Source organism: Castanea sativa, chromosome 7 (genome assembly GCF_040712315.1).
Source record: "Castanea sativa cultivar Marrone di Chiusa Pesio chromosome 7, ASM4071231v1".
Classification (NCBI taxonomy): Eukaryota; Viridiplantae; Streptophyta; class Magnoliopsida; order Fagales; family Fagaceae; genus Castanea; species Castanea sativa.
This window is the reverse complement of record NC_134019.1, coordinates 9,642,905-9,658,903: the sequence shown is the minus strand read 5'-3', so window position 1 is coordinate 9,658,903 and position 15,999 is coordinate 9,642,905. Positions and strand designations below refer to the sequence as shown.

At 36.0% G+C, this 15,999-nt stretch overlaps 1 protein-coding gene across 1 annotated transcript; it reads left to right on the top strand.

The window, feature by feature from the left end:
- Positions 1-780: 780 nt before the first annotated feature.
- On the top strand, positions 781-15,191 carry LOC142643069 (MAG2-interacting protein 2). The gene is made up of 12 exons (XM_075817607.1): positions 781-1,048; positions 1,137-1,185; positions 2,621-2,794; positions 3,659-3,860; positions 4,030-4,250; positions 4,655-5,657; positions 7,162-8,168; positions 8,672-8,760; positions 9,225-9,584; positions 10,554-11,793; positions 11,974-12,239; positions 12,350-15,191. The coding sequence occupies exons 1-12, from the start codon at positions 956-958 to the stop codon at positions 14,966-14,968; spliced, it is 7,323 nt and encodes a 2,440-aa protein (XP_075673722.1). The 5' UTR covers positions 781-955; the 3' UTR covers positions 14,969-15,191.
- Positions 15,192-15,999: the final 808 nt, after the last annotated feature.

Sequence of the window (15,999 nt, the reverse complement as noted above, 5' to 3'; positions counted from 1 at the left end):
ATCTATATCTTTATTAAGTATGTTGTTTGTCCTTTTGATTTTGGCTCCATATATTCTTGTAAATCTACAAAATGTTTTGTCTTTTGATCCATTTTATATATTATAAAAAATGTTATGCTATTACATGTAAAGCCAGCTATACCTACAAACTCGAATCAATCCACTGAAAATGCAAACAAATACAAAGCGACATGTAACATCAGATCGAGAAGTTAAAGGTCATTTAGTTCCTAATAATAGAGTTAATTTTACTATTGTGCACATGTAATACTTTTAGTGGTTCTTAACTTCTTATAGTTTGTAATACGGTTAGTTTAGGCACTAATGTTGGATATAATTGCATGTAAGTATATATGCTCCATAGTTTATCAAAAGAATAATGTCAACCCACCCAACTAGCCCAATCCGTCGAGTTGAAACCGCCAAAATTTATAACTAATCTGATAGATTTAAATTTTGGTGGATCAGTGGCAGATTGGAATTTTTCCAACTCACTAAGGGCGGATTGGATAAAAATATTGGCTTTTACCCGCCTAATTTGACCCTCACACACCCCTAGTTGTAGGGAGGGATGAGCTCTCTCACTTTCTCTCTCCCTACATTTTTTTTTTCCACAAATTTTCTCTCTCCCTAAATTTTTCCATAATAATTCAGATTAATTAAATTTGGTTTGGGCTGAAACCCATTTATCTCGGAAACCTCAATAGCCTTATCCAACAACACACAATTGGACTGGGCCTTCACTGTCTTTTAACTCCTTTTCCCTTACTCTTGAACTTCAAACAAACAGTATCGCACAACAAGTTCACCTGTACTAACTAGAATACATAAACCTTCCGATCCCAAAAACGGTGTCGTAATCGCCTTCACTCCTCCTTCTTACTCTTTCTCGTTCTATGAAATGCATGTGAATGCGTTAATGGTTTTTTAGGGTTTGAGATCTCGAATTTTAGCTATGGCTATGGAGGAACGAAACGCACAGACTGTGCTATACGAGACACGTCATCACGCTTCTAAACCCTACACTCCCAATTACCCTCCTCAACAGGTTCAATTCCAAAAACCTAATTTGAATCCTTTAATTTAATTTAATTTAATTTGCTGAGATTAAATCATCAAATTGACGCTGAATTCAGGCAAATGAAGCTGAGAGAGGAGGCTTCTTGTCTTTGCTTTCGTCACGAGGTGGGTCTCTTTGTAATTCTATTGTAATGCACTTTGACTCTGTTTACTATACTTGCCTTGAAGATCAAATTTAATGATTTACATGAGAAATAAACTGTGAAAGAACATGTTCTTTGGTCAAATTTTGATCTTTGTTCAGTTTTTGTAAGATTGGTTAAAATGGCTTTTTTTTTTTTATATAATTTTTTTAATTTTTATTTATGAATCAATTGTATTTGATCATGTTTGTAATTGAATAATAAGATGATAAATGCAAATGGGTATCTATTATTATTTGCTGGTTGGCATGTTTTGGTACAGGGGTCGGGCTTAGGTCCAGTGTCCTGTCTAGTATTGGACCTGTTGAGATGATAACATGTGTTTACTTTTAAACACGTGTCACTATCTGACTGGATACACTGGACCTAAACCAAGTCTTTTAGTATATAACTTCCTCATGCAAATGGGTACCCTTGTTTGTAATTGTATCTTAATGTGCATTTTTTATTATGCGTGCCTGAAGGTCAAGATTTTCAATTTATTTTTTGGCAGTTTATTAATTAACATGAGAATTGAACTATGGAGAATATGTTCTTTTGTCAAAATTTCATCTTTAGGAAATTCATATGACAGTTGTGACTACTTGTTGTAAGATTAGTTCAAATGAGTTATATATATGATAAATAAAATGGGGTTTTTTTGTTTGTTTTTGGGCATTGTATTTCTTTTTGATCTGGGAAAGTTGCGCACACATTGAATTTTGAATGCACGACCTCACACTCCGCCTAGTACTTGCAAGGGAGTAGGTTCTAGTTGAGCTAGAGCTCATTGGCTATATTGGGTATTCTTAACAGGTTATAATGAATAGTTATTTAGCGAAAACATATTGATTCTAAGTAATGCAATGTTAGTGATACAAAATTTTGAGTTCTTTCTAGCATTTCGAATTGGATATGTTTGTTCATGTCTGTAATTGAATTATAAGATCATAAATGTAGATGGGTATCTGCCATCATTTGCTGGTTGGCATGCTTTGGTTTATACCTGCCATGTATAAGAGTAAATTTTGAAGTTCTATGGTTATGGTTTTGTTACATTTTATAGAAAGGGTGTCCCGTTCGTGCTTTCGATGTTGTGGGTTATTCTAGTTTATTGGAAGTAGCATTTTTAAAGTGAAGTTTATTGTAAAAGTTGTGACTTATTATGATAGTTACAATGGGAAATGTGGGACTTGAATCTTGGATGTCTCAGCTAGTTGAGTTACAAGGCTCTTGTCAATTGTACAAGTTGTGTCTTACAAGAAGAAGCATTTGTCTTGTCAAAGAATTATAATAAATTTATAACCCAACAATGTGCGCGTGTTTTGTTTGGAAAATGTTTTTCGAATTTCACTGTGACATTGGTCAACATCTGGCAGTTTATAAATTTTATGATTCTTTTGCCTAATGCCTTGAAGGTCTGAGTCAACTCAAAGACAAATGGAGTGAATACAAGCAACCGAGAACATTGAAAAAAATGATATCCTTGTTTATCTCTCGAAGAGGTGAACGTGTGGCTGTGGCTTCTGGAAATCAGATAACAATTCTGCGGAAGGATGATGACTACCTGGAACCCTGTGGAACTTTTACTAGTAAGTTCAATTTGTTGACATCGTTGATGATTGAAATATGCTTCTGATATCATTGGTTTTAGCTATCACATTATATGTTTTTCTATATGCTCTGAAGGGAGAGATTTGTGTCAATTTGGTGGTTAGATCAACAATTTTTAAATTGACTACAGAGGTAAATCCTTGAAAATGTTGGCATTTGGTGTCATATATATAAAATAGTATAATCTAATTATTTATATATTCTTTGTTCTTATGTGGATTTAACTTAGCCGAAGATATATTATAGGCTTAATTCCTATTGATGCCAGCTTATGGAAGTATTAAAAAATTGTCTAGTAATGCCTAATAACATGTAACACTTATACATTATCATATAACTCTTTATTTATTTATTTATTTTTTGTATCAAGACTGTTGAGACATAAATCTGGTTTTATTTATTTATTTTTTATTTTTTAAATAAATACAGATGAAAACACAGGCATGTTATATTCTGCTAAGGATATATAATGTTGTACGTATATAGTTTAATGGATTAGCCATGTCAGCTGCCTAATGTTTGCATTGAAGCATATTCATATGTCTTAGTCCTTTATTTCTAGAAGCATACCCATGATTGGAAATGGAACAACCAAATAATCAAATAATGAAAAAATCTCTATACATAGGAGAAAAGCTGGGGTTTGGGGTTAAGTATAAGCACATGTGCAGTTTCTCATGAGGATTCAAGTTTGCAGTAATTGTGAAATAAAATTTGATTGATATTGATGGTTTGGTGTAAGTGCTATCAAATCCATAAGCTATTACCCTTCATCTTCGTCAGCTTTGTATGCTATTGCATTTTTTGTGTTGATTTTTTCTAACCTATCTTCCATGTATCAGGCGGAAGCCTTGCTACATTCACTACGGGAACTTGGTCTGAGTGTCATGATGTTCTTGGAGTTGCTGATGATACTGGTACACTATATTTTATTAAAGTAAATGGTGAAGAAATAACAAGAATTACAAGGAAGCATTTGAAAATCTCTGTACCAATAGTAGGCCTGATTGCACAGAATGATTCTGACAAACAGAGATCTTTCTTGTAAGTGTTCTTTTTCTGTCCACAGCCTCTCATGAAATTTGAAAAGAATTTTACAAAGACTAGTTTCTTGTCAACCTTGTTTATGGTTGGAGGTTCTGGTTTTATTTTTTGACCGCTCCAGAAGTTAATACAACTTGGCATCTGTTTAAGTTATTGGAAATGTTTCCAGGTGCAGCTTCATTATCGTGACATCAGATGGTTCCTTACAGCATATTGAGATCAGTCAGGCGCCAAGTGCCTCAATATCCTCTGCTCTCACCTCAGATAGTGGCTTAACACTTACAAAGCAGTTTAACAATGTTTTCTGCTTTGACTACAATCCAGAACTTTCATTGCTAGTTGTTGTTGGCAGTTCTGTCAGCGGCTCACTAACCTCTGGTGGGAACTTTGGTATGTTTCTGAATTACTTCTTTATTTTCCTATGGTGAACATTTTGTGCGCTTGTATGTGAGTGTATAGGTCTTCATGTAATTAACATCATTTCTTGTATAGCAGACATGCAACCATGAGCCATAAATCCTTCTAACATTTCAGACTCATCAGATTGTCCTAGCTTTGACATTCCATGCTTTTGCATGTCCTCAATTAATGTGTATGTGAGCCATATCTAAAAACCTGAAGATCAATGTTCTTGGTTTGGGAGTCAGTGTGTCTGAGTCTCTTCTGTGTCTTGTACAAAGTTGTTTAGATTCTATTATGAATATTTTATCACTTTCTTGAAACACGGAAAACTAAATTACTGAACAAGATTATTCATTAAGTATTTAATATTTAGTTTTATAATTTCCTTGCAGGACCCTGTAGTATTTCTCTTTGGCGTAGAAGTAAACTCCTGGATATGGAGCAACTGTTCTCTACTCAGTTTGAGGGCTTGTATTCTAAATCAAAAGGTTCTGTGGGTCAGCTATCATATCCAAAGGTGCTAATCTCACCGCAGGTCAACTTCGTTGCTACATTAGATGTTAGAGGATGCTTGCAAATTTTCAAGCTGGATAAAGAATGCTTTTCACTTTCAAGTTTTGCTTGCAGAGGGATAAATGACTCACAATTGACCAATAGTTTGTCAAATGGAGGCGGGGACTTTATAAGTGATATTGTGGACTTTACTTGGTGGTCTGACCATATCATTGCTTTTGTAAAACGGAGTGGCATTGTCACCATGCTTGATATCCTAAGTGGTTCAAAAGTTCAGCAGGGTGATGCTGTATATTCCATGCCTGTTCTGGAAATGGTAAAGCAGTTTCCAGGACACATATTTCTTTTGGAGACTACATCATCTGAAGACAGATACAAGGCATCAAATTTTGGGGAAACAGATGTCTTGCACCATGTGGAGCTGATTACTGAAGATGGATATAATCAATTTGATATTTCTAGGTTGCGATGGAGTTTGATATCATTTTCTGAGAGATCTGTTCCTGAAATGTACAATATCTTAATTAGCAAGCAAAAGTATGAGGCTGCCTTGGACTTTGCTGGTTGTTATGGGATGGATAAAGATGAAGTTTTAAAGTCGCAGTGGCTGCATTCCAGCCAAGGCATTAATGACATAAATATGTATTTGTCTAATATTAAGGATCAAGCTTTTGTAATTTCTCAATGTCTAGACAAAGTTGGACCTACAGAAGATGCTGTGAAGGCTTTGCTTGAATACGGGCTGCGCCTAACTAACCAATATAGGTTTTTGGAACGAGAAGATCATGAAAGTAGCCAGATTTGGGATTTCCGCATGGCTAGACTTCAATTACTGCAATTCAGAGACAGGCTGGAAACCTATCTAGGGATTAATATGGGCAGGTATTATGCTTTTGCAGAATCTATAGTTGTTGTTGTTTGCTGAAATAATATAACTTTGAAGGATTTAAAGCCATATACTCTTAAGAAAGAAATAGAAGAGATTATTTAATCAATTATAGTCTGTCATAAATGTTTTTTTTTTAATTGAAGTTTTTCTCAACTCTATCATAGCATAGTTCAGACTATATATTTTGCCATGTAGATGTGGTGTTTTTAATATAGTTCTCATGATATATTTTGGGGCCAAGAGCCTTGTAGCTCAATATGGCACTTCATGGTATTTCCAACAGAGATGTCCAAAGTTCAAATCCTCCCCCCTTCTCCCAACTATGGAATTAAAAAAAAAAAGTTCTCATTATATATTTTGGGATCTATATTTGAATAAGACTTCTTATCATATAAACTCTATGTGTTCAACTAGATTACTTAGATATGGGAGACAGGGATATGTTTAATGTACGAATTTCTTTGTTTATGCATTCCTGCCCAACATTTTTATTATCTAACGCTCTTCCTGTTACTAATTTAACATGCTTGCAAATATTTTGCAAAATCTAAATCTGGAGCAGTATACCAAGATGCAGCTTATCTTAAAAATGAAAAGATGAATAAGATATAATATTCGGGTCATAGAGGAAGGATTCAAAAATCACTTGGTCAAATCCAGGAACTATTCTTATGTCAATGTATAGGAACAAGGAATGCCAATCTTTGATAATTTTGTCATCATCTTGTTGTTTTCAAATGGGTCCATTCAACAATGTTATAATGTTGTAAATACAAATCAATTAAAAGAGATGCCTTATTTTCATATAGGAATGTTGTTGTGACCTCTAGGAAGAGCCCCTGCCCCCCTTCCCCCAAAAAAAAGTGAGGAAATTTTATACATCTTACTATTTAATAACTTATTCTTAGATCGTGGTAAATAAATATTTACAACTTGACAATTCAATAGAGACTATTTAAGTACTTAAAATCTTATTGAATGGAAGGGAATGTTTGAATTTATAATCCTGATTTATTATCGATTTTATGGGCTTTTCATATCAATTACATACAAAAAAAGAAAAAAAAAAAAGAATGAGATTTACTGCTATCCATTTTAGGAATTTTTTTTTCTTTAAAAGCCTTTTATAGACTTTTGCCAAAGTGTTCAAATATCTCTATGTCCCATAAATGCAAACTTCAGAATGCTTTTTTTATAAAAAAAAATATATATATATATATATTATTAGATACATTGATCACCAGATTTAGAATATTCAATACGCATGTTGGTGTTTGGATTATTCTTTATTTGAGTATTGTGAAGAATTTTATTAATTTTTTTTTTTATATCACTAAATTTTTTTTCATTACAAAGGTAAAATGTAGGTAATTTTGCACTTAAAAATTGCGTGCCATAGCATGATTATCATTGATAAATTGTGTAATGCTTCAATTTATATTACTTTCCTCTGATTGTTTCTACTGACTCACAGTTTAATGACATAGTGTTATGCAGGTTTTCTGTGCAGGAGTACTGTGAATTTCGTGTTATGCCTATTAATGAAGCCGCTGTTACACTTGCTGGAAGTGGCAAAATTGGGGCCTTGAACCTCCTATTCAAGCGTCATCCTTATTCTCTGACTCCTTTCATGATGGAGGTTTTAGGTGCTATACCTGAAACACTTCCTGTACAAACATATGGGCAGCTTCTTCCTGGGAAGTCTCCTCCTACCAGTGTTGCTGTGAGGGAAGAAGATTGGGTTGAATGTGAGAAGATGGTAATTTTTATAAGCAGATTGCCCAAAAATAATGAGATTGGTATCCAGATCAGAACGGAACCCATGGTTAAGCGGTGCCAAGGATATGTTTGGCCATCAACTACCGAACTTTCAAGATGGTACAAGAATAGAGCTAGAGACATTGATAGTTTTACTGGGCAGCTAGATAATTGCCTCTGCTTGCTTGACTTTGCTTATCACAGAGGTATCAGTGAATTACAGCAATTCCTTGAGGATGTCTCATACTTGCACCATCTTATATATTCTGACGACAGTGATGGTGACACGAGTATCAGTATAAGTCTTGTTGAGTGGGAGCAATTATCTGACTATGATAAATTCAGAATGATGCTCAATGGTGTCAAAGAGGAGAATGTGGTTAGACGATTACGTGATAAAGCAATTCCATTCATGCAAAATAGGTTTAAGAATGAAGCCTCAGTTTCTCTAGGTCAGGTGCCAGATTGCCATCTTCCTGCAGATTCCAAAAATGATGAGTCATTTCTGGTAAGATGGATGAAGGAAATTGCATTGGAGAATAAGTTGGACATATGCTTGACGGTAATTGAGGAAGCATGCAGAGACATGGTAGTTGAGGAAGGATGGACAGACTTCCAGAGTAATGTTTTTTTCAAGGATGAGGTTGAAGCTGTGGATTGTGCCCTACAGTGCATATATATGTGCACAGTAACAGATAAGTGGAGTACCATGGCAGCCATATTGTCAAAGCTTCCACAAATACAAGGTGATTGCTGCTTTATAAGCTTTTAAAAAAATTCTTATCATGGTAAATGAGATCTTAATATGCTTTTACATTGTAACTCCTTTTATATGATATATTTGAGGATTCTAATTCTAATTTTGATTTTTTTTTTTTTTTTTGGTTTTAATTGGTTGTTGGACCCACTTAATTTTGTGAACCTTTTGATTGAAGTAATATAAAATTCCTTGATTTCTACCTTTTGGTGCAACTCCAACGGCTTGAGAGCAACTCTACATAGTTTGCGTATGTGTGACTGAACATTTGACATAGCAGGTCTAAGTTGTGTGTGTGAGAGAGAGAGAGAGCTGATAGTTGAGAAAAAATTGCGGTTTAACCTATGGTTTGATATGAGTAGGTGGTGCAGTTGTGCAATGGAAATCCCAAGATTTAAACCAATATCTGTAAAGAAAAATAACACATACACAAAGAACAAAAATAATATATTCTTTTTTCTTGAGAATAATTGAAGTATTCTGGCTGTACAGATACTGAAACACGTGTTGAGGGCCTCAAGAGAAGACTCAAATTGGCAGAAGGCCATATTGAAGTAGGGAGGCTTTTGGAATTTTACCAGGTTTGTAATCCTTTGTTGCACTGAGCATGGTTTTGTGCTTTGGTTTCCTATCATGAGCATTAAATGGTTTAATCTTCTCCTGGGAAAAAAAATTGAATAAAATGCAAAGAAAAAATATTTAAATTTCTGGAGACCCGGTCCCCTGTCAGTGCAGTTTGGGTGCTGTTTTGTGTTGCCACGTGCATAAAATTTTGTGATATCATATATTCTCAGAACACATATGATAGCATTTATATAGGAATTTTCTAGGAAATACGTGGAAGCATTATGGTTTATGAATTTTGGGGCCGTATTGAGTTTCAGTTCCAGGTATGGAATTGATATTGTTGTGCCAGAAAGTGTATTAAACTGATGTTACTTACAGGTTCTTGTGTTTCTTACAATCATTTGATTGCGAGATTAATAAAAAAAATCATTTGATCGTGAGAGTTAGACTTAGATTTAACAGTGCATGTTTTATTCAGGTCCCAAAGGCAATGAATTTCTTCCTAGAGGCTCATTCAGATGGAAAAGGTGTAAAGCAGATTCTGCGCCTGATACTCTCAAAATTTGTTCGTCGACAGCCTAGTCGTTCTGATAATGATTGGGCAAACATGTGGCGTGATATGCAGTGTTTGAGAGAGAAGGCATTTCCTTTTCTGGACCTAGAATATATGTTGATGGAATTCTGCAGAGGACTGCTGAAAGCTGGGAAATTTTCTCTTGCAAGGAATTATTTAAAAGGTACAAGTTCAGTTGCTTTGGCATCGGAGAAGGCAGAAAATCTTGTCATTCAAGCTGCAAGGGAATATTTTTTCTCAGCTTCAAGTCTTGCTTGTCCTGAAGTAAGTATATGGAGAGTTTATCTTCTTTGATTAATTAAGATATCTAGGAGCAAATTAATTCATTCAGGATTTTTGACTTTAAGCTATTATTGGTTGGGTGCAACAGACCTCTTTATTTCCCTTTTTACATTATAAAATGCTTTGGTAAGAGGACATCAAGCATGATGTGAACTGTTTTGATGTGATCTATTAGAGATAATGTCAAAAATGAGGCTCAATGTTTGATCATAAAAAATTGTACACTCAAAAACATTGTTGATGATGTCTGAGAACAGTGGCATAAATGTAGAGAGGCACGAGAACTCACTATGTTTTATGGGAATCAAGAATTAGTAAAAATATGTTTTTGTCATTGTTGTTGTTTCTATTACCATGTTATAAATTTTTCTACAGTTTCTTGTCGTGAGATATGTTGGATGCACAAAGATGTGGTAGTACTCTTTCCTACCACTATTTGCTTGGTAAGACATGAACCTAAGGCTAATCCAAACTCCACCTGACCTGTTGACCACCAAGGCAAGGTGGAGGCTCTTGCCAGGTGATTGACAAATACACTGCAATAAACTTCAGAATCCAGGTGGGCAACTGAGGATGTCTGATAGATTCAAGCCACCAATTTTTACATTTTGATTTTGTTTTAGCATAATTTTTTGTCTTTCTAATGTAGAATATTTAGATCAGAAGCAATCTATGTATCATTCTTGCTTCCTGCTAATGTGTGCTCCAATTAATAAACCAAGACATTAGCAACCAGCATATTGCATTGGAAATTGTGTTAGGTTCATTTAATCTCAACACCTGAATGAACAATGCCTGAATTCTCACAAATGGGCTGGCTACCTATCTAGTAATTTGCCATTCATCTTTCTTTACTGACAATACTTGGATATATCCAATTTCATTATGGATAACATATATTGTAATATCCATATTTAGATTCATTGATTGCTTTATTGCCACTTGTTTCAGATCTGGAAGGCTAGGGAATGTCTGAATTTATATCCAAGTAGTGGAAATGTGAAAGCAGAGGCAGATGTCATTGATGCACTTACAGTCAAACTTCCAAACCTTGGAGTGACTGTTCTACCCATGCAATTCAGGCAAATAAAAGATCCAATGGAGATTGTTAAAATGGCAATCACAAGTCAAAGTGGTGCTTATTTACATGTTGATGAACTCATTGAGGTTGCCAAGCTTCTTGGATTAAGCTCTCCAGAGGACATATCAGCTGTTGAGGAAGCTATTGCTAGAGAAGCTGCAGTTGCAGGTGATCTGCAATTAGCATTTGATCTCTGCCTTGTTCTGGCTAAAAAAGGACATGGTCTCATTTGGGACTTATGTGCTGCAATAGCAAGGGGTCCGGCCCTTGATAACATGGATATAAGTTCTCGAAAGCAGCTACTAGGTTTTGCTTTGAGCCATTGTGATGAGGAATCCATAGGTGAATTGCTCCATGCATGGAAAGATCTAGATATGCAAGGCCAGTGTGAGACATTAATGATGTTGACTGGAACAACTTCTCCCAAGTTTTCAGTTCAGGGTTCCTCAATTATCTCACATCCATCCCACAGTATTCAAGATATTGTTCACCTGAAAGATTGCTTTGATCAGGTTCAAGGGATTGGTAGTGATGATCAAGAAGTTCATTTTGATAAGATAAAAAATATACTTTCTGCCGTTGCTAAAAACTTGCCCATTGAGAATGGGAACAATTGGGACTCTGTCCTGAGAGAAAATGGAAAACTTCTGTCTTTTTCTGCTTTGCAACTTCCATGGTTGCTTGAATTGAGTAGGAAAGCAGAACATGGTAAGAAATTGATTTCTGGCTCAATTCCTGGAAAGCAGTATGTTAGTGTAAGAACACAGGCTTTGGTGACTATTTTGTCCTGGTTGGCAAGAAATGGTTTTGCTCCTAGAGACAATCTGATTGCTTCTCTGGCAAAATCAATTATTGAACCTCCTGTTACTGAAGAGGAAGACATAATGGGATGCTCTTTTCTCTTAAATCTTGTGGATGCGTTTACTGGAGTTGAAGTTATAGATGAGCAGCTGAAAACAAGAGATGATTACCAAGAAGGTTGCAGCATCATGAATGTGGGAATGACATATTGTTTATTACACAATTCAGGCCTTGAGTGTGAGGGGCCTGCGAAGAAGAGGGAGCTGCTACTGTGGAAGTTTAAAGAAAACCACACACCACGTAGTTCTGGTGATTGGCAAACTTTATCATTTGACTCCTAAACTGCATATAATGCTAAATTTTATAATGTTCTTTAGTACTAAAACAAATATTTTTTTTTCCTTTTTCTCTTTGATGTATTTAGGGGTCGACTTCTTTTCTATATAATGATGTTATTACCTTGTTCTTGTGTTATTTGCTTGCTTTCAGATGAAATAGAAAGGATTGATAAAGTGCAGCCCACATTTTGGGGAGAATGGAAAATAAAATTAGAACAACAAAAGCGTGTAGCAGATCGTTCTAGAGCATTAGAGAAAATAATTCCTGGGGTTGAAACTGAACGCTTTTTGTCTGGGGATGTCAAATATATTGAGGGTGTTATTGCCTCCCTAATTGAATCAGTAAAGTTGGAGAAGAAGAACATTTTGAGGGATGTTTTAAAAATAGCTAATACCTATGGCTTGAGTTGTACTGAGGTATGCTGGTGTGTGTGAATTTGTCCCTTAAAAAGCAGTAATATAGAAGATAAACGCATGCCATGTGGATGGACCATTGGTATCTAATATCTTCCTCTGTTTCCTTGCAGGTGCTACTGCAATGGCTAAGCTCTGTCCTTGTTTCTGAGGTTTGGACAAATGATGATATTATGACTGAAATTGCAGAATTTAAAGGAGAAATAATAGATCATGCTGTGGAAACAATCAAAACAATTTCCTTGATTGTGTACCCTGCAATTGATGGGTGTAACAAGTTGAGACTTGCTTATGTATACAGCCTGCTCTCTGACTGCTACTTGCAGCTGGAAGAAACCAAAGATTCATTACCGATAATACAAACACATGAAGCTAATATATCTAGCATTGGGTTTGCTCATTTCTACAAGGTCATTGAGCAAGAATGCAAAAGGGTTTCCTTCATTAAGAACTTGAACTTTAAAAATATTGCTGGACTAGGTGGTGTGAACTTGGAGTGCCTCAGCTCTGAAGTCTACATGCACATTGAAGAAGGTAGTTTGGAAGCTCTGGCAAAAATGGTACAGACCCTTGCCAGTATCTATACTGATCCTGTGCCTGAGGGTCTCATATCATGGCAGGATGTCTATAGACATCATGTCCTGAGTTTGTTGACAGCTTTGGAGACTAGTGCTGTGGCTGATTTTAAAATTAAAAGCCCTGAAAACCTTCAGGGCTTTGTAAGTCAACTTGAGCAGAGTTTTGATTTCTGCAGAATGTATGTCAAACTCCTGCCTCCTTCAGATGCTTTGGACATTATGAAACGGTACTTCAGAATAATCATACCAATTTGTGGCTCTTATGGGAGTCTGCCAGATGACTCAGCATGGCAGGACTGCCTCATCATTCTTTTGAACTTTTGGATTAGATTGACTGATGGAATCAAGGATATTGAATCCCATGAGAGTCCAGGAAGAAATATCATGTTCAATCCAGAATGCATAATGAGTTGTCTAAGGGCTTTTATGCGATTGGTGATGGAGGACATTGTATCACCAAGTCAGGGCTGGGGCACCATTATCAGCTATATCAATTACGGTTTAATTGGTGATTTTGCTGGTGATATATTCATTTTCTGCAGAGCCATGGTTTTTTCTGGCTGTGGGTTTGGATCTGTTGCCGAAGTGTTTTCTGAAGGCATATCACTGCAGCCGAGTGGTTCAGCAGAAACTGGTGACTCTGAAGGTTACGATCTTCCCCATCTGTATTTAAACATCTTGGAACCTATTTTACAAGATTTGGTCAATGAATCCCATGAACATCAGAAATTGTTTCATCTGTTATCATCTCTGGGTAAACTAGAAGGTAATTTGGAGGACTTAAAGAGGGTTAGGTGTGTAGTTTGGGAAAGGATGGCCAAGTTTTCTGATAATCTGCAGCTGCCAAGTTCCGTTCGAGTTTATGTTCTAGAGCTTATGCAATTCATCTCGGGTAGAAGTATCAAGGGTTTCTCTCCTGAGATTCAATCCAATGTTCTACCATGGGAAGGGTGGGATGAGTTGCAACTTACGGGTAAGAATTTTGAGACTACTGCTGATCAGAGATTGTTGGATCCAAAGGATACTTCTAGCAGGTTTGCGAGTACTTTGGTTGCCCTCAAATCATCTCAGCTTGCAGCTACCATCTCCCCCAGCATTGAAATTACCCCTGATGATCTCTCGAATGTGGAGACTGCAGTTTCTTGCTTCTTAAAGTTCTGTGGAGCTGCTACTACACGTTCCCATATTGATGCTTTGCTTGCCATTTTGGGAGAGTGGGAGGGGCTTTTTATCATTGTTCGAGATGAGGAAGCCTCTGCAGAAGCCCCTGATGCAGGAAATGATTGGAGCAGTGATAACTGGGATGAGGGATGGGAAAGCTTTCAAGAAGTAGAGCCTCTTGAGAATGAGAAGAAAAAAGATTCTCTATCTATTCACCCTTTTCATGCCTGTTGGCTGGAGACTTTCAAGAAACTTGTAATGCTGTCCCAGCTGAGAGATCTGTTAGTGCTGATTGACCAGTCCTTATCAAAATCTAATGGATTAGTGCTTGATGAAGATGGTGCCAGGAGCTTGACCCAGATTCTACTTGGGATAGATTGTTTTGTGGCTTTAAAGATGGTGCTGTTATTGCCTTATGAAGCATTACAGTTTCAGTGCTTGGGTGAAGTTGAGGACAAACTAAAACAAGGAGGCATCTCAGACATAATTGGCATAGACCATGAGTTTTTATTGCTTGTATTGTCTTCAGGGATCACATCATCTATCATTTCCAAATCTTCCTATGGTACCACTTTCTCATATCTGTGCTATTTGGTTGGGAATTTATCTCGCGAGTGTCAAGAAGCCCAGCTGTTGAAGCTTACACAGAAAGGGTTGAATGAAGGCAAGGGCAATGAAGGAGACAACTCATTACTTTTTAGAAAAATTGTTTTCCCTGCTTTCATATCAGAGCTTATGAAGGCAGGTCAGCATATTCTAGCTGGATTTCTTGTCACAAAATATATGCACACGAATGCATCACTGAGTCTCATTAACATTGCCGAGACTGGTCTTAGTAGGTTTTTAGAGAGGCAGCTCCCTGTATTAGAGCATGAAGAGTTCGCTCTTGAGGAGTCACATGAACCATTAAAGAATACCATTCACAGTTTGAGAGGCAAGTTAGGAAGTCTGATCCAATCCGCGTTGCCATTGCTATCTCATAAAGTTGGATGAGAATGCTTGGTGGGTTTTTATTTCTTTAATTATTTTTTTTATACAATTTTCTATAGCAATGCAATTGTATTAGGAGTAGTTGTATAATCTGTCATCGAGACTATCTGTTCAGTTTGGGGAGAGAGGGGGTTTAGTGAAACAAATGACTGTATAGTAGACACTTGAAACTTGATTTTACAGCAATATATGTGTTTTACGTGGGTTAAAGCAACCCACATGGAAATCAACATCTTTTTATTTCTTTGTAGATCTTGTAAACTTGTGGATAATCTTACAGAGTTTATGTAAAATGTATGTGGACTCAAATCTACCTGAATGTTCCTAGGATTGGTAAACCAATGACAGTATGGTTTGATGTTGGTAATCTAATAACAGGCTGCGATCAATCTGTGTATTAATTTTGGTGGATTTTGACAAAAGGTTGAATTCTAATATAAATTGCTTCCAAACAAGGAAAAGTTGAGCAACTGGATTTGTACTTTTTCGGTTTTTTCCCCTACACAATTGATATTTTTTTGGCCCTTCACAAAATTATGAGGTGGTGTTCATCTATAATTTGTAATTTTATTTCATCTTGTATTTTTTGGGAAAAAATAAATTCAAATCATTAAATTTAAATGTAATGGGTGAGCTCAATTGGTAAAGTTATCGTTGTCGAATAAGAGATTTGAGTTCAATTTCTGCTTATATCAAAAATTAATTAGTGTTTAGATTTGATAATAAAATGCAGTTATCATAAAACAAAATCATAGGTTTGAAATACAATCATAAAAAAAGATTTAAAAAAAATAAAAAAATAAAATCAGAAATGTTATATTTGTCTGTTGGGTCATGTACTTGCTCGTTCCTACTTGTCCTCGCTCGAGTGGAGTTTCGATACTTCAATTCTGTCTGTCGAGTATTCAATTTTCCAACTAATATTCAAGCTTAAGCCTTCTTTTAAATTTTGCTTTTTTTCTCTTCGTTCTTTTAACACGCCCAACTCAATATTATAAACAAGAAACACCCAATCGTACAACCAAACTCTGCGT